General features: G+C 55.3%; 1 protein-coding gene across 1 annotated transcript; it reads right to left on the bottom strand.

The window, feature by feature from the left end:
• Positions 1–87: 87 nt before the first annotated feature.
• Positions 88–16,525, bottom strand: Crb2 (crumbs cell polarity complex component 2). The gene is made up of 13 exons (XM_059260206.1): positions 16,374–16,525; positions 13,744–14,067; positions 10,957–11,152; positions 10,733–10,872; positions 10,067–10,252; positions 9,737–9,850; positions 6,457–7,329; positions 5,865–6,373; positions 5,123–5,288; positions 3,371–4,139; positions 2,777–2,893; positions 1,817–1,943; positions 88–638 (listed from the first exon to the last, which is right to left on the bottom strand). The coding sequence occupies exons 1-13, from the start codon at positions 16,420–16,422 to the stop codon at positions 414–416; spliced, it is 3,795 nt and encodes a 1,264-aa protein (XP_059116189.1). The 5' UTR covers positions 16,423–16,525; the 3' UTR covers positions 88–413.
• Positions 16,526–18,245: the final 1,720 nt, after the last annotated feature.

Raw genomic sequence — 18,245 nt, 5'->3', positions numbered from 1 at the left:
TCTCTCTCTCTCTCTCTCTCTCCCTCCCTCTCTCTCTCTCCCTCCCTCTCCCTCTCTTTTCCTCCCTCCCTCCCTCCCTCCCTCCACTCTCTTCTCATGTCTTCTCTCTCCCCCAAACAGACAGAACGATATACACATACATGCACCTGTCAGTCATACCATGGGTACCCACATGTACCCTCCTATTCACAGCCCAGCAGGTCAGAGACATTCATACTCCCACAGCCTCCTCTGCTTCCCTGAGTTGTTCCCCGTTTTCTGACTCCATGATGGACAGGGGCAAGGGTTGCCAACCATGGTGGCACATCCTGTGGGTGTCCTAGCTCTGGAAATAGTCTTCTCCAGCCTCCAGGTAGAGGTTCTGCAGTGATCCTGTAGGACCTTTAGGGCATGGCACCAGCAGCCAGACCAGCCTAGATAAGTCTTTCCTCTGGTGGCACCTTGAGGACACTGTCCATCTCCAGACGAGCCCCTGCCACCTCCTGCTGACTTGGGCTGTAGGTGCCCTCAGACTGGCGGCGCTTTCTCGCAGCCAGGATCCCTGAGAGGAGGCCCAGGAGGATGAGGAGGAGGCAGACACAGGCCGCAGGCACTGCTACCTCCAGCAGCGGGAATGGCAGGGGCAGAGGCAGGCTTTTCTGCGAGAGATGAGAGACAAGAAGACTCAGAGAAGTAGGCTCCCCAGAGTCGGTGAGAGAGGCAGCCCCTGGGTGTGCAGGCAGGAGCCAGGAAGCCACCTGTCCAGGCCAACCTAGGGGTGCTGCCTAGCCCTGGCTAGGAGGGTAGACAGTAGACATTCCAGGAGTGCTTGTGGGAGTTAGGGGGTGTCACAAAATTCAACAACAGTCAGCTGAAGTAAAACAGGAGCAGAAAGCAGAGCCCACTGATGAGAGACTTCACGATTGTCTGCCTGCTTGCAAGGGGTTGCTCTGACAGCCTGTCCCTGGCAGACTTGAGCCTGGTTTGGGGGTGAGGGCAGCATTCCCCATCTCCAGTCCCACAGTGACCCATCAAAGATTCCTCATACCTAGAGCTCTTAAGTCCTGGAATCAGAATCACCGCAATCCAGACTCACCGTCTCCCCCTGAGGTTTCTCAGCCTACTGTCACCTGCATCCCCACCCCCAGCATTCAGGCCTGGAGAAGGGAGCCCCAAAACTATAAAGTTCACACCTTCCCCCTCTCTATCACTTCAGCAGGAGCTGTAAAGCCATCTCCTTTCCCTGGGCGGGTGGGGGGGTGGTATATAGTGGGTAGGTGGGGAAGCAAAGCCTGTAAAAGTTCAACTTGAAAGGAACACTTCCCAGAAGCAAAAGGGACTCCTGGCTTACAACCAGCCTTCTGGGAGCCTACAGGGATCAAGGCACTCCCGGACTGCCTTTCCAGAAAACCGTTTATCAGCACCTACAGTGGTCTCAGAGCCTCTCCAAGGCTTGGTGCTGGTCCCCACAGGTCCAGTGCTCCGTCAGCTGGGACTTCTTGGGGCAGGGATACCTGCAGTGCTGGATCTGCTTCAGAAACTGCTTGGAACTCAAGGAGACTATAAGCCCCATGATCCTGTGGGCTCAGAAGCCAGTCCCAGATCCCAGCCTGCCCCCACTGCCACTACCCTAGACACCACCTGTGCCCAGACTGTGCCTAATGGCTGGTGGGCTCCCCAAGCTCTCCCTGAAGTGAAAATACATCCTTCAGGGGGTCCCCCCCACCCTCAGCAAAGCTCGTCCAGTGCCAAGTCCACAAAGACCATACCCTTCCTGTCCACTGACTCTTGCTAAGGTCCAAATAGGCCTGGCAGCCCACCCCTAGGTACTACTCACCACCACTTCACAGAACTGGCCAGAGAATCCTGCATTGCAAGTACATTCTGATATGCCACTGACTGCCCGGCAGGTGCCTCCATTCAAGCAAGGGTTGGCTTCACAGGGTAGGTCAGGACTCAGACACCTGGAAGAGACAGAGGCTGAGAAAGCCACCTCCACCCTGACAGCTGCCTCCCATTCCCCAGTTTCCCCACCCCACCCCCTCCACCCAAGCATCAAAGCCTATCCAGCCACTGTCCCAGCATGGCTGAGTTCTGCCACGTGACCAGAGCTGAAGATGATTTCCGTCACCTACCCACTCCCCTTGGGCCCAATGTTCATGACTGAGAAGGGTTCCTACTCCATGAACGTGAGGAAGAGCACATGGCAGGGAGGGATGCCAGCTGCACCTCTCGGAGGCCCAGAAGTTAAATTTTGGCCATGTCCACTGAGGACCAAAGGGCTTTAAGAAACTAGGTGGGCTGGGGGGTGGTGGCGCACGCCTTTAATCCCAGCACTTGGGAGGCAGAGACAGGTGAATCTCTGAGTTCAAAACCAGCCTGGTCTACAGAGTGAGTTCCAGGACAGTCAGGACTACACAAAGAATCCCTGTCCAAAAAAAGAAAAAAAGAAAAGAAAAAAAGGAAGGAAGGAAGGAAGGAAGGAAGGAAGGAAGGAAGAAGGAAGGAAGGAAGGAAGGAAGAAGGAAGAAGGAAGGAAGAAAGGAAGGAAGAAGGAAGGAAGGAAGGAAGGAAGGAGGAAGGAAGGAAGGAAGGAAGGAAGGAAGAAGGAAGGAAGGAAGGAAGGAAGAAGGAAGAACTGGCTAGACAACCACTGTCCTGCTGACATCTAAGAGGCAGTGGTCTTGGAAGTCCCAGAAGAACCAAGACAAGAAAGACCCCATTTCCCTTGCCCAGGCTGGGAAATCCAGGGGCAACCTCCCAGTCAACCTTCCAGGACCCTGGTCCCCAGACCCACCTCAGGCCAACAAGGCCTTCCCGGCAGCTGCAGTTGGTGCCTAGAGGTCCACCCTCACAAGGGGCGCCATCCTTGCAGGTGGCGTTGAGGCTACAGCCCTGAGGCAGAACAGGCACCCTGCAGAGAAAGCGCAAGGCTAGGTGGAGGTAGGGTGCTGGGAGCTGGCCACAGTGCTCTCATCTGCGGAATACAGGCCCACCCTCTACAGCCCTCCCCCTGACGGAAGCAGAGGAACACAGGGCTGTGGTTCTGCTCCTTTCCCATGCCACAAGAGCTGAGGCCCTTGATACGTGCTGAAATTAAAGGGCAGGGCAGGACAAAACAGTTCCTAAACTTCTTGAGAGGGTTAGACAGCTCTAGACCCAGGAGGAAATGGGGAGAGTTGCAAAGGCTATGGCGGGGGAGGCGGGGTATCATTAAGGGCAACTTGCTTCAAAGCCCCCAAATCATGCCCCAACTCTCCTCAAACCACAATGTTTTTTTCTGAATTCAAATTTAGCCTGTATTTTAACCTGTGTATCATCTTTTTGAGCATCAAACAGAGGCTAAGGAGAACTCATCCCTCCTAATCCCTCTGTCCCCTGCCACTGGCACCTGCAGCGCGGACCCGCGAAGCCTGGAGGGCAGCGGCACTCGAAGCGGCCTTCGGGGCGCGCGTGGCATTGGCCCCGGACACATGGCGACGAGCGACAAGGGTCGGCGCGGGCCTCGCAGCGGGGTCCCTCCCAGGCCGGGCCGCAGGCACAGGCGAAGACATCAAAGAGGTCGCGGCAGGCACCGCCGTGCAGGCAGGGAGAGGACGCGCACACGGGCGCACCACGGCATCCGAGGCGCATGGCTGGTGACCCAGGCCAGGCCACGAAGTGCTCGCGGGCTCCGGGGATCGCACCCGGTCGCGGAGGCGCAGAGGGTAACGGGAGGCCACCGAGAGCCACGCGGCCCAGGCAGCCTGTGAAGTTCTCAGCCAGCAGCACGCGCACGGCGTCTGGGCCCTGCAGGAAGCCCAGGTCGCCGCCCAGGCCCTGCAAAGCCACGGGCGTCGCCGCGCCGTCCAGCCACAGCAGCCAGCGTGAGGCGGTGGCTTGTGGGAGCTCCCGGGCCAGACGCACGTGGTGCCAGGCTCCGTCAGCCACGAGTGGCCCGGGCGCGGGCAGCACCGAGCCCGCCACATCCACTGCCAGCGAGCCGTTGTGCAGCGCCAGCCAGATACCCGAGTGGGCGCCCTCCGCGGCGCGCAGCAGCCCAGCCTCGGGGTCGCGAGTGCGGAAGGCCAGGGTGAGTACGCTCAGCGCCTGCGCCCAGGACACGTTGTGGCCGCTGAACACAGCAGGAGGGCCCTCTCGGAACGTAGTCTCGGCCACACCTACAGAAGTTAGAGCCACTGGGAAATGACCTGCCACCTTGTCCACACACCACCCAGCCCCCAGGCGTGCAGTCCATTTTCTACCCCTTACGCATTCTCCATCTGGAGGGAATCAGTTCCAGGGCAATCAATCCTAAGGGGACCCACAACACCTACTACCCTGAAAGCCTGGGACACAGCAACAATATTAACTCCTCCAAAGTCCAGCCTGCTCCCCTCCCCCTTGAAGGAGGCGCACTCTTCACTGCATTCAGGTGCATGTCCAGTCACATCTCTCTCCCCTTTACAACCCTCGGTGAGTCTGGCAATGTAGCTCAGTTGGTACAGTGCCTAGCATGTAGGAGCCCTGGGTTCCATCCCTGGCACCCCACAAATTGGGTGTGGGGACCCACACCTGATGTCCCTAAACTAGGGAAGTTGAGGCACTACAATCACAAGTTCAAGATCACTCTTTGCTATATAGTGATTTCAAGGCTAGCCTGAGCAATGTGGGACTTCAAATCCCTACCAACTTCTCAATCCATCTTCTACAGCATCTTCCTAATCTTGTGTTTCTGCTATCCTTAAGAACCTCAAGGGGCTGGTGAGATGGCTCAGAGGTTAAGAGCACTGACTGCTCTTCCAGAGGTCCTGAGTTCAATTCCCAGCAACCACATGGTGGCTCACAACCATCTATAATGAGATCTGGTGCCCTCTTCTGGTGTGTAGGGATACATGCAGGCAGAGCATTGTATACATAATAAAGAAATAAATCTTTAAAAAAAAAAAAAAAAAAAAAAGAACCTCAAAACCTCATACATGCCACCCCACTTCCTAATGTTCCTCTCCTCTGGCTTCCTTGAAGTTGCTTTGGAAACCCCTCTCTGTCCCTCAGAATGCAGTGGCCCGCCACACTGGGGTTGTTGGCACTCCTGGTCCACAGCCCAACGTCCCATAAACCCTAAGGAATCTAACCAACTTCAGTGTCCTGCACCCAAACTCACATACAAAGCCGCCGGGAACCTCCTCACAGGTGGCAGGTGGGAGGCAAGGCCGGCTGGGGCACCATAGCTGCTGGGCACAGGTGGGCCCTGTGAAGTTGTCAGAGCAGGTGCAGTAGAAGTCGTTCCAGGTGACGTGGCAAGTTCCACCATTGGAACAGGGATGGGGCTATGGAAGAGTCAGGATACCGATGAGCAATCAGGAAAGTAGCATCTCACCCCCCTGACCACCTCACCACAAAGTTGAGGGGAACTTGTCATCACTACAGATTTGGGGCCTTACCCTGCCAGACCTAGCCTTAAATGACGGCCACTGGCACCAGGTGGAGGTGGCACTCTGCCTTGGAGCCCTGCAGCTTCGGCTCTGGCATGTAAGGCCCATTTGCTACATTACAGATGGGAAACTAGACCCAGAGAGGTGAAGCCACTTGGTCTGAGGGCCCAGGCAGGAAAGAGGCTAGCCTAGCTCGCACTGGGTTATTCAGCGGATGCTCTCTCTGCTCAAACCCTCGCTGCCTTTTCCCACAAGCACCAACTACAGAAAGGCTGAGGCCCTCCTCTGTCGTCTTCTCAGACTGGCACAAATGGGGTCACGGGACCACTGGAAAGAACCGGACAGGGAGGAAGTGGGTATTGTCTACCACTCTAATGACAGGATTGTGAGAGGTCACATGACTGTCTGAGCCTCAGTTTGTCCTATGTCATAGCACTGATTCTAGCTAAGGACCTCCTCCCAAGCACTCACATTGCACATGTCCTCAGAGACACAGCCCTGGGTGAGGCTAGAGGACTGACCAACATCCAGTTCACTGGGCCAACTTAAGTTCTCCGTTGGTGAAGAGAAGAAGGGGAGGTGGAAGCCGTTGAGTTGCAGGTCCTGGAGACAGCCCCGGAAGGGCCCACCCCAGGGCTGGGTGTCATCGAGGTAGAGCTTCCCACCCACATACAGCTGCTGGCCCAGGTCCTGCAGCTGCTCAGGACCAAAGCTGAGCATCACCAAGTGGCGGAGTCCGTCATCCCAGCGCCCAGGGAGGATCGCAGCTGGGTGACCCGGCACCTCAGTCCGGATCTGGCCCTCACTCAGGGACACAGTTAGGCTAGCCACTGAATCATTGACAAACTGGAGCAGCAGACCAGCAGGCTCCCGAGTGCGCAGAAAAAAGGACACAGTGAGGTTTGGGCCTAGCAGCTGATGGAGCAGGAAGGAGACTGAGCTCATGGTGCCGCCCAGGCCAAAGGTGGCAGCAGGAATCTCTGCAGGGAGAGACAGTACTGGGGTGAGGCTGGCAGGTTAAGGGCCCAGCACTGATGCTACCTCCCCACCTGCTGACCCTCACCGTCAGTGCATGTGGGCCCATGGTAAGGCCTTGGGCAGTCGCAGCGGAAGTGAGTCCACAGGTCCACGCAGGCCCCTCCATGGGCACAGGGCAGAGGTTGGCATGGTTCCCTGCGCTTGCAACCCAGCAGCACATTTCCATTGAGTTCCTCAGGCAGCAGAAGGTGCCCTTCCACATGCACATCCTGGAAGCAGCCTGCAAAGGCCCAGCCACCCAAATGGATAGAGTAGGGCCCAGGAGGCCCAGAGGCCACTGAGGCTGTGGGACTTGTAGCCACAGGACTAGAGACCACACAGAGCTGGCCAGGGCAGCCCTCATGCCAGAGCCGAAGCTGCAGGGCTCCAAGGCGGAGTGCCACCTCCACCTGGTGCCAGTGGCCGTCATTTAAGGCTAGGTCCGGCAGGGTAAGGACAAGCACAGCGGTACCGTGTCTCCAGAGTGTGGCTTGGAGTGTGGCCCTCATCAGTACCAGCTCCAAGCTGACCTGAGTGTCCTTGAGAGTGGCCAGGGCCCCAGCAAACAGTGTGGTACGAAATGTCAGTAACAGACCCAGAGAGTCACCAGCTGGCACCAATCCCCACACAGAACTTCCAGATATGACCGAGAAGGTGGTGTTCTGGCCACAGAAAGGCCCGTAGGTCCCAGGTGGGCAGCGGCAGGCATAACCGTGGAGCCCAGACTTGAAGGTGGGGATGCAGGTGGCAGCCAATGGGCAGGTGTGGTCCTGGCAGCCTGTGAGCTGGACAGAACAGTCCTGCCCACCCCAGGCCTCAGGGCACTGGCAGATATAGCCTGCTACAACGTCACTACAGGTCCCACCATGCAGGCATGGTTCTGACTGGCACTCATCCACATCTTCCTGACATGTCAGGCCTAAAGGGGAGAGATCAGCCAAGTGTCAGTACACCAGGCCAGATCCAGAGCCTCCGACCAGAACTCACATGCCTCTTGGTGATGCTGACCCTTGGCCCCTATAAACCACATTCCCCAGGGTCCCCTTCCCTGGCTACATCTGATAAGTCTCCATGCCCTGTGGGTTTGACCCCCTGACTCTACCTTCCACCCCGTGCCTCTTCCCTTGCCAGCTTTTTGAGCTGATCTGGCAGCCTCCAGGTCAGCTGCCTTTAGAAGTTCCTCCCTACCCATCTCCAAAGTAACCAGAGGTCTCTTTCCAAGGTGTCATCTGGTCATACTCCTTTGCGGCATATGGCCCAGCCACTCACCTTGATATTCAAGACTGTCATAGGCTAGGCCCTACCAGGCTCTCTCGCCTCAACCTTGCCCCCTGGAATCCTTAAACTTGCTATTACTCTAAGTATTTTCTAAAAAGTCCTGCCTCAACTTCCCTTACTATTTTCAAACTCCTTCTCATCCTACAAAGCCCTCAGAGGGCCCAGAGCTTTCCTTCACACCTGACCCAAACTTATCCACCACTCCATCACTCAGACACAACTCGCTAGAGCCCTGCGTTGAGAATATCTGTTTACTTAGCTATTCCCCTCTGAAGCCTGAATCTGTCCTTGGTACCCAGTGAAAGGACTTGGTATAGCCTTTATAGACATGGACCAGCCACAGTGAATGATAGAGCTGGAGCACACTGAGCACTCCCCAGGGCCCACTCCTCAGTCCCTCTGCCCTAGGGTCTGCCCAAGGGTCCTTCTGTTACCTGAGAAGGTGCCACCCCCTCTTCTCCTCCAAGACCAAAAGGCCTACGTGCAACCCCAGTTAGCCAGAGCCTCCACAGCACAAGCCAAGGCCATCTTCACCCCCACACCTCATCTGGAGAGACCCAGGCCCAGAGGAGTCAGCCAGGATCAGTCAGCCCACACAGCTACAGCTTCCCCCTCACAGTCACCAGGCACACAGTACAGGCTCCCCAGAAAGAGGCCCAGGACCCACAGTCACCTACAGATGCACCAAGGCTTAAGAAGGGAGCTCCCAGGGCCTGCCTACCTCATTCCAGACAACTCAGGAATGCAAATGGACCTCCCTGACCAGAGCTAGGGTCTGAACTCAGAGATCTCCTCTCTGCTACCTACTGATTGTCTCACTGCAAGGAGCTGGGATCCCACAGACTCTGTGACACCCCTCCAGGCTTCATTGCTATATCTGTGAGATGGGGATGGTAAACCCTACCTTGTGAGACTATGGAGGAGTGGGCCACTGGGGGAGGATGTGGGTGGGAGAGAGGGACTCAGTTAATGGGAACAGTGGACAGGGCATGGGGCACCCAATGTGGGGCATTGAGCTCTAATACCTTTTTTGTTTGTTTGTTTGTTTGTTTTTGGGTTTTGGAGATAGAGTTTCTCTCTGTAGCTCTGGCTGTCCTGAAACTCGCTTTGTAGACTAGGCTGGCCTTGAACTCACAGAGATCTGCCTGCCTCTGCCTCCTGAGTGCTGGGGTTAAAAGCATGCACCACCATGCCTAGCAAGCTCTAATATTTTTTGAGTGGTCAAGATAGAAGGGAGGGAATGTATCTCCAGCCCCTTCCCCAAGCAAAGAAATCTGCCTCCAGGGACCTGCAGGGAATGGAGCTCATGTTGGGTGCTAGGCAGGAATGCTGGCCTGTGGGGGAGTGCTGCCCACATTCCAGTGGGGGCAGGGACATGAGAGAGGGGAAGTCTGTGTGCAGTTCCTGGGTCCATGGGTAGCCCTGTGTTTGCAATGAGAGCTTTCACACCCAGCCACTGACGGCAGGCACAGATCCCAAGAGACAAAGCATGTCCTTCAGAAGGCATGCACCTGTGCACAGTTCTGCCTCTCTTCTGGTTTGGCTGAGGCTCTGCCCGCTTTGATTTGATAGCAGGGTTCGGGGGCCATCGTCCTGGTCATCACTCTGCTGTTCCTCCCAGAAAGCCTGCAGCCTCAGCCACCACACAGCTGTATATGAACCCCCAAAATGACTCCAGTCCAGGCTCCTCTCTTGGCTTAGTCCCTGGTCTCCCAGGCTGGCCCTGGCTCCACAGACATTCAGTATCTACAGGGCTGAAATCACCAACCAACCAATCAACCATCAGCCAACATTCCCCAGGGCAAGAGATCATCTTGCAACCTTGATACCACCCACTCCATGCTTCCCTCCTGACTATATTCAAACTGACCAGTCCCTCCCCTTCCACTTACAAAGCCAGGGTTCCAGGTCAGCACACACACCCCAGCTGTCACCTGTGCCACCACACCCACCTCCAGCCTCATTTCTTGTATATATCAATTCATTCAGCCAGAAGGGATCATATCACCCAGCCTCACCTCCACGCCAGGCCCACCCCACCTGTGCACCTGTGTATCCATCCTGGCAGTAGCACTGGAAACCATTGGGCAGGTCCTGGCAGCTGCCACCATTGAGGCATGGTCCTGAGGCACACTCGTCCACATCCACACTGCAGTCATCCCCTATAAAAGGATCAGGTGTAGCTGCTGCCTGCACCCCCAGAGGCAGACAAAAACCAAGAGTCCATTTTAAAACTGGGGAGACTGAGACCCAGAGAGAAAGAGAGGAGTGTGGACTCAGGCAGGGTGGCACCTGGCAGGACCAGGCCATGGGCAAGGCTGGATACATCCTTGGGGGTCTGGACCCTGGCTGAGTGCTTCTCCAAGAGGTTAACTCACCAGCAAAGCCCAGAGGACAGGTGCAAAGGAAGCCAGCAGCGTGACTGAAGCTGAAGGCTCCTGGGAAAGTGGCCTGGACACCCCCATACAAGGCTGGGTTGGAGCGCTGCAAGCACAGGCCGCCATTATGACAGGGATCCGATGCACACTCATCCTCATCCACTTCGCACCGCTCTCCGCTGAAGCCTGGGGCGTATATGAAGACATCAGGAATCGCAAAGTGCCCAGGCACCTCCCTTCGATGACCCAAGCCAAGCCAGGTCGGGACAGGGACAGAAGCTCAGGATGCGGATACTGTCAGAGGACCAGCATGGGCAGTGATGGCCGGCTACCAACTGCTGCGAATACTATGTACTAACACTCAGACACCCTTCCTGTGTGCCAGGCGTGCTGTCACTGTTCTCTACAATCCAAAGGGCAGGTGCTGTTAGCAGCCCTGTCTGCAGATCAGGGAACTGAGATTCATGCATGTAGGTTACACGTGCAGGGCCCAAACTGTACTCACGCGTGCACACGGCTTCATACCTGCCCCACCGCATTGGCCAACACACATACACACACACACACACACACACACACACACACACACACACACACACACACACACACACACGAGAGAACGGGGGCGGGGGGGGGGGGCGGAGAGAAGCGCAGGCGCGCACACACCTGGCCAGCAGAGGCAGCGGAAGCTCCGGAGGCCATCGAGGCAGGACGCGTTGTGCGCACAGGGCGCTGACGAGCACTCCAGCACCTCCTGCTCGCAGTGCGCACCTTCGTAGCCAGTGTCCGCGCAGTCGCACCGGAAACTGGCGTGGGTGGGGCAGGAGCTGAGCGCGTGTCCATCTCGCAACCACCCTCCCTGCAGCCAGGTCACCCCGCCGAGGACTCACCCGTTGACCAGGTCGTGGCACACGGCCCCATGCGCGCACGGCTGGCTCTGGCACTCGTCCACGTCCAGCTGGCAGCTAGCGCCTGCATAACCCGGCGCACACACGCAGCGGTAGGAGCCCACGCCATCCAGGCACGAGCCTCCGTGCAGGCAGGGCGCTGACGAGCACTCATCTACCTCGGCCTCGCAGGTCACGCCTGGACAGGGGCGGGAGACACGGGAACCACATCTAGAGGGGCGAATAGGGGCCTAGCCAGCAGTCCCAATCTGCTCCAGTTACCCGGACGCCCGGTGGCTCGCTCATTCAGAGGAGGTGCTGCTGGGTAGACACAAGAGGACCCCCTTCTTGCCCTGGCGGCCTCACACAGCAGGGTAGGCCCAGAAACGGCTGGTGTTTAAATAATGGTGACCTCAAGAAGAGAGAGAATTGGATCCTTTGAGTACAGGAGCCAGAGTCTGTTCTGGGGTGCTGGGAGCGAGGGTGGGGAGGGAGACTTCTTCAGAAACAGCTTTTTGAAGACTGAGATAGGGCAGGTGGATGACAGTTGGGTGGCACCTCTCTTGAGGCAGAGGCACAATGCCCTGGGGAGAGGGGAAGAAGTGGAGGCACAAGAGCATCCAGTGCTTATCAGACCTCCTGCTCCTACAGACTGGTCAGGCTGTGGGCTCAGTCGTAAAGAGCACTCCCTGCCCTTCCAGAGGTCCAGAGTTCTGTTCCCAGCACCCACACTTGACCTAAAAGAGCAGGCCTGCCTGGTCGGGCTTTCATGAGGATGCTCAGGTAGTATTCGTAGCATTCCCTCACTCCAATCCCTCTTCTAGCATCCCATACACATGATATACATAGATAAAAATTAAATCTTAAAAAATGTAAGTTGTTGGTAGCAGTAATAACAGTCAATCTTTGTGGTCACCTTGACCAGACTTAGAATCACCTGGGAGACACACCTCTGGCTGTATCTGTAAGGAGTTTACAGGAGGGTTCAACTGAGGAAGAAAGGCTAGGATCCTGGTTTGAATAAAAACAAAAAAATCAAAGAAAGCAAGCTAAGCGCCAGCATCCGGTGATACGGTATGACCAGATGGCTCATGCTGCTTCTGCCATGCCTTCCACATCATGATGGACAGCATCCCCACAAGAGCCAGAGTGTACCCTTCCTTCCTGTAGTTGCTTCTTGTCAAGTATTTAACCACAGCAATGAGAAGGATAACCAACACAGCAGTGTGTTCAGAAGACTCACTGGTGGCTTTCAGAAGGGTGTAAGGAAGGGACACCCCAGACAGGACACCCTGGAGTAGGGTCAGTAACTCCTATCCTGCTTTGGCTTTAAAACTGGAAGTCCCTGGTTCCACCCAGGAATTCCCATGCCTCTGGGGAACCCTAAGTACAAACTGGCCCTCCCAGATAGGAGTAGAGATGGAAGAAAGTAGAGAATCTCCAGGTGTGGGGTTTACAAGACATACACTATCAGTGTAGATTTCTATGGCCTTTTTTTTTCTCCAGCCACCTAAGTAGGTTTTGTCATGGGGGCTAAGGAGCCAGCTGCCTCCAGCTGGAGTCCTCCTACTCCCCAGCCAGCAAGTCTCAGGACTCCTCCTTCCCATGACCCTCTAGCCCCACTCCCAGCCTCTGTGCCAGGGAGAGCCAGGCCCAGGCTGCCTGGAATCCCAACTCCCCCATCCTGCTCTGTGCAGGAGGAGGAGAGAAGTGAGTCACACAAAGCTCCCTGCTCACATCATCTTCGCTGGCATCCTGCACATGCTGTGCTCACATACCTGCTGACACCCGCACATGATTCCCAAAGAAGCATGCACAGACATGACACCAGCAGGTGCTCACAGGGCCCTTAGAGCGACTGCACACATGCAGATAGTTGGGACCCACAGTCTCACTTGCACAAATTTACAGACACTGAGAGGGAAAGAGACAGGGACCCAGTGTACCATCTCACCCCTCTATGTCCTTCCTGGAACTTGGTTCCCAGTCTATACCATTTACCCACAGTTTGAGCACAGTGTCTAAATTCAGGACTGACGGAAACCCCAGTGTCTACACTGCGGACTCCAGACTGCACTAAATTAAATATCCTTTGAGGACCTGTTCCCAGCCGTACCCTCCCTCCTGATGTCAGCAGCTCCAGAAAGCAGCAGTGAGGGGAGGAAGAGACCAGGGAGGTGTTCCCTCATCCATGCCAGCCATGTTCCTGGGCACCTGTGTCTACATTAATCTACTCTCGGCAACAAGGATGGCTAGGGACACATCCTTATCACAGACAAAAAAGTGTCCCGATTCAGGATGCCTAGAGCCACACATCCTGAGCCATACCAGGGTCCATCAGGTGAGTCCCACAGGGTCTATCTACATGACAGCTTGACACAGGTTTAGACTGAAGAAATACTAGAGATACCATCTGGGCATCGCCATGAAAGCCAAACCAGGCAGGTATGCCCTGCCAGGGTTACCTGAGGGTCATTCCCACCTTCCAACTGGGACCAAACTCAGTTCTGTGGCAGGGACAAAAGTGATATTTGTCAGTTACCTTATATGTGCCAGGCTCCATACCAACAACCAAACATACACACACAGATCCCACCGGCCAGGTTAGCCCAACCAATCCTACCTGCTAGGTTAGCCCAAGAAACATCAGTTTAGCAGTCAGCCCAAGAGTGGGTACCAAAGCTGCCTAAGGCATCTCTAGACTTGAGCCAAAGCCAAATAGAGATGCTCACACTGTGAGTAGCTTATGGACTCCACGGTCCAGCCCTCCAAGGTGACTTGTCCCATTACCTGCATAGCCCAGGGGGCAGTGGCACTCGTAGTGATCTGCCAGGTTGCGGCAGGTGGCCCCATGGTGGCAGGGCCGGGACGCACACTCATCGATGTCCAGCTCACAATAGGGACCCTGGAAGCCAGGCACACAGTAGCAGCGGAAGCTGTTAGGGTCTGGGCCCTGGGGCACACACAGTGCACCATGGTGGCATGGCTGAGAAGCACAGCCCCCAAGCTCTACAGGCTCACAGGTATAGCTACCACTTTCTGTAGCCTGGCACTCGGTTCCAGCGCCACACGGGTCTGAGGCACAGGCACTTGGAATCTCTGAAGGAACCAACCCTGTAGAAAAAGAAAATAATTTGGCAATGTGGCAGGTTCTGCATAATGCACACTTTCCCCAGTGGTAGCAGCAAACCTAAAGGTAACACAATTCTGTTCATGTTTAAGAGCCTGTGTGCACATCTACAAGCTGATCAGGAATGCAGATACCTACACCTGCGACTGAGGTTTTATTTACTTATTTTGTGTTTGTTTTTAGAAGCACTCTTCTGGAGTCCAATCCAGCCTGGAACTTGCTATGTCTCCAAGGATGACCTTAAACTCCAGATCCTCCCTCCCACCTCCCAAATGCTGGGATTATAGGCATATATTACCACTCCAGGTTGATGGAGTGCTGGGGAGTCAAACCCAGGGCTTCCTTGGTGAAAGACAACCACTCTTCAGACTGAGCTACACCCCCAGGCCCAGGCAGGTTTTAGTTGTAGAGAGCAGGGACAGGATAGAATGAGCGGCTCCTATGTGATAGCATCACATAACAGATAGTACCCAAGCTGCTTTCTGGTCACTCCTGCAGTACCCCGAGGAAGCTCCGACTGTCCTTTGTTCACTTTACAGACATGTAGTAGAAGAGCTCAAGGAAGTAAAGACTTGCTGACATCACACAGTAAGTTCACAAGGAACAGACCTCGATGCCAGGTTGGTCCCACTGCACCAGGGAGTAGCTCGCCAGGCCTTTCCATTCTGCAGGCCTGTGTCCTCTCAGCAGCCTGAAGTGGGATGGAGGAGACAAAGGAAGGGGCAGCTTCTATCCCCCCAAGCCCCGGCTGGGGGTCTGGTAACTCCATTCCTGACTGAAACCTGAGATGTCCGACCTCAGCCTCAGAGAAGGAATGGACTTCAAAGGCAGGGCCTGCCTCTGCCTCTCTCACCCCTACCCACGCTTGGTCCCGCCTTCCTGCCTCTTGGCCTGGGACTTCTAGAGGATCCCTAGCACTCACTTCATCCCCCACAAGCAAATGCCTGGCGAAAGTACCCAAGACAGAGCAGGTATAATGACCTTGACCTACTCACTGGATACCTGACCAGGGTCTATGCCTTGGAGCATCCTGTGTTGATTTAGAAGCCAAGTTCAGAGAGCCTTGTTCCTTCACTTCATCCCAGCCCAAAAGCCTTGTTACTAACAGGTCCAAACCCCAACTCAGAACCATGAGCTATGAGAACTTAGGTAAATGCCCTCCTCCTTTTGGGTGGCAGAAGGATTCAAAGCCTCAGGTGCCAGATACAAATGTGAGGGACAAGAGCCCTTCTACCCCCACCTGGAGTTCCAGGACCTACCCTCCCCCCAGGTTGTCATGCAGACACTAACCAGACCTGAGCAGTGAGCAGCACCAGGCCCCGCGCCTTCCCCTCCCCCACTCCAAGAAGACTCCCCCTCCCTCAGATAAGGTTGGCAGCCGGTCAGGCGTCATCCACATTCCATGGGGCAGGGCGGCTGCTGGCCAAATCCCCATGCTCCTCAGCCCAAGATGGAGGACAGCAAGCCATGGGGACAGTGGACCCAGGGAGACACAGCTGGGCAGTGCCTCCTCACGTGGCCAGGGTTCTTCCTTGCACACTGGGGCCTAGCATCCACCAGAGCCCAGGTTCTGGAGTCTGAGATGCTTTCTGGCTAAGGGGCCCCTCTGCTCACAGCTGTCCCAGCCCAGGCATCCATTCCCAGGCCTCTGCCAAGGCTGAACATTTGGGCTGGGCAAAGGGGGAGCCTGGGCTACTGTGAGGGGCTTACAGGCAGTGGGTGGCCTTCTGCTTCTGCTCCTGTGACTGGACAGACTGGGAAAGTCAGTGGGGTGCCCCAGCACAGATACGCTATGAGGGAAAGAAGCTGATTGGAAGGGTGATGGGAAGATGGTCAGGTAGGAAGTGGATGGAACACCTTTAGGAAGAAGCATGTTTTGGAGCAGCAGACAGATTCAGTGTTGTGGAGCCTGGACACCCAGTGAGCTCCCTTGAAAGGCAGTGGCCATGACGGCTAGGGACCATTGGCCCAAAAGGCCCCAGAGGAGAGTGGTTATAAGGCCTCTTATGAAGCGCCTGCCACTGGGCCCTTGCCAACAGCTCCCACTGTCATCCCATGGGGCACAGGTCCTCACCCCCTCACCCCAAGCTAGAGCTTAGTCCCTAGCTCGGAGCCGTCTGTTAGTGGCCACAGGATCAGGGGAAGGAGCTTTGCTCCTCTGTGGGTCCTCCTGCGGCCGACTGCTACTCTGAGAACTCCCCGAAAGGCAGAGCCCAGCCCCACAGTTAGAAAACTAGAAATGAAGCAGAGACCGAGCGGCAGGCGGGACCTTCATTCACTGCCGAGATACCTGTGGTGTCAACAGTTTTATCTGCCTTTTTTATAACCCAGAGACTCATCACTTCCAGTCCTACCGCACTCCAGGGTGGCCCCGATCGGCCCACAGTAAGCCCAGAGGGTCGATTGAGCAGGGGAGGGGAACGGCTCTCCCTAGGGCCTCGCTAGAGGGGCGGAGTCTGTCGCCAGGGCAACAAGGGGCCAGTGCTTATCTTTACAAATCCCTCCTGACCTCTCAGACTGCCTGGGCTGACCTGGCAGAGGAGAGATTAACAGACACAGACACGGGATGCCGGCCCTTTCCTCCGACCTGCGCCCTGCCCTACCCTGAGAAGAGCATGAGGGAAACGTATGCAATCATTGTTGGCAGCCGCCAGCGTGAGCGTTGAGTTCTAGGGCCAGGCATCTTTTGCCATCTTAGTATATTTGGTTCTAGGTAGAAAAAAGGGACTGTTAAGAAAACTAACTGCTTCCCATCATCAAGAGCCTGAAAACCTGCAGATGCAGAAGCTTGTGAAATTGCACGCCCAAGTACTGTGAACCTAACATGGCCCCAGCCCCTCCTCCCCTCACCAGAGGAGTCTCTAGAAGTCTGGGGAACGGTGTGTGGCTCCGTAGTACAGCACTTGTCTAGCATATGCAAAAGCCCTGGGTTGCAGCCCCACAGCAGCATCCTGCCTACCCTGAGCCAGAGCAGTTGGCATGCCACTGTGCCAGTCCTCAGCCGGCCTTAGGAACTCCTACTCTACCTGAGTTCACTTCCTTTTTCTGGGCCTGTCCTAGTCAGGGCTGCTATCACTGCCCTGAAACACCATGACCAAAGCAAGCTGAGAAGGAAAGGGCTCACACATCCAAATCATCACTGAAGGAAGTCAGGACAGGAACTCAAATAAAGCAGGAACCTGGAGTCAGGAGCTGATGTGGAGGCCATGGAGGGGTTCTGCTTACCGGCCTGTTCTTTATGGCTTGCTCAGATTGCTTTCTTGTAGACCCTGGGACCACCAGCCCAGGGGTGACCACACCCACAATGAGCTGGGCTCATTAACCATTTGACCATTATTAACTAAGAAAATGCCCTACAGGCTCGCCTACAGCCCAATCTCATGGAGGCATCTTCTCAATTGAGGTTCCCTCCTCTGATGACTCCAGCTTGTGTCAAGTTCACATAAAACTGCCACCTCAAGGGGTACAGTGCAGTAAGGGGTCACTGACACTAAACACCCACTCATCAGGAAAAGGCAAAGATACCCCAGGAGACAGGGAAGCTTGGATACATTTTTTCAGAGATGTTCACCCCGAAGCCAAAAGGCATAATTTAGTAACAGTTGTGGTGAGCATAGGTATTTGGATGCAGTGCCCAGCACCGGCACATACTGGAGTTGCTAGTCCCTGGTCTCAGGCTCTGAGTGAGAACACAAGCTGGGATGGTTCAGACTTGCCACTTGTACTGGCTGCTGTGGACAGTTTCTCTGGTAACTATTAATGTGCTTCCATCTGAAATCCCCTTGAGGGCTAGTGAGATGTCTGTTCAGGTAAAGGCACTTGCTGTGGAGGACTGATGACCTGAGTTTGATCCTCAGAAGCCATGTAAAGATGAAGGGAGAGAACCAACTCCACAGTTGTCCTCTGACTTCCAAACTTGGGTTTGCACACACGCAAGCATGCACTCATAAACATGCACACACACACACACACACACACACACACACACACACACACAATAAAAATAATAATTATGAAATATATTTTAAAGTAATAATACAATTTCCTTGATGTTTGGGGGTCCTTTTTCATCCCCTATATTGCAGACAGGCAGCATTAGTGCATCCAATCTGGAAATGACCCTTGGAAGGAACGATGGGCCCCATCTAACAGAGGTACAAAG

This window comes from Peromyscus eremicus, chromosome 4 (assembly GCF_949786415.1).
Source record: "Peromyscus eremicus chromosome 4, PerEre_H2_v1, whole genome shotgun sequence".
Taxonomy (NCBI): Eukaryota; Metazoa; Chordata; class Mammalia; order Rodentia; family Cricetidae; genus Peromyscus; species Peromyscus eremicus.
Note: the sequence above shows the minus strand (reverse complement) of the source record. Positions and strands in the feature narration are given on the sequence as shown.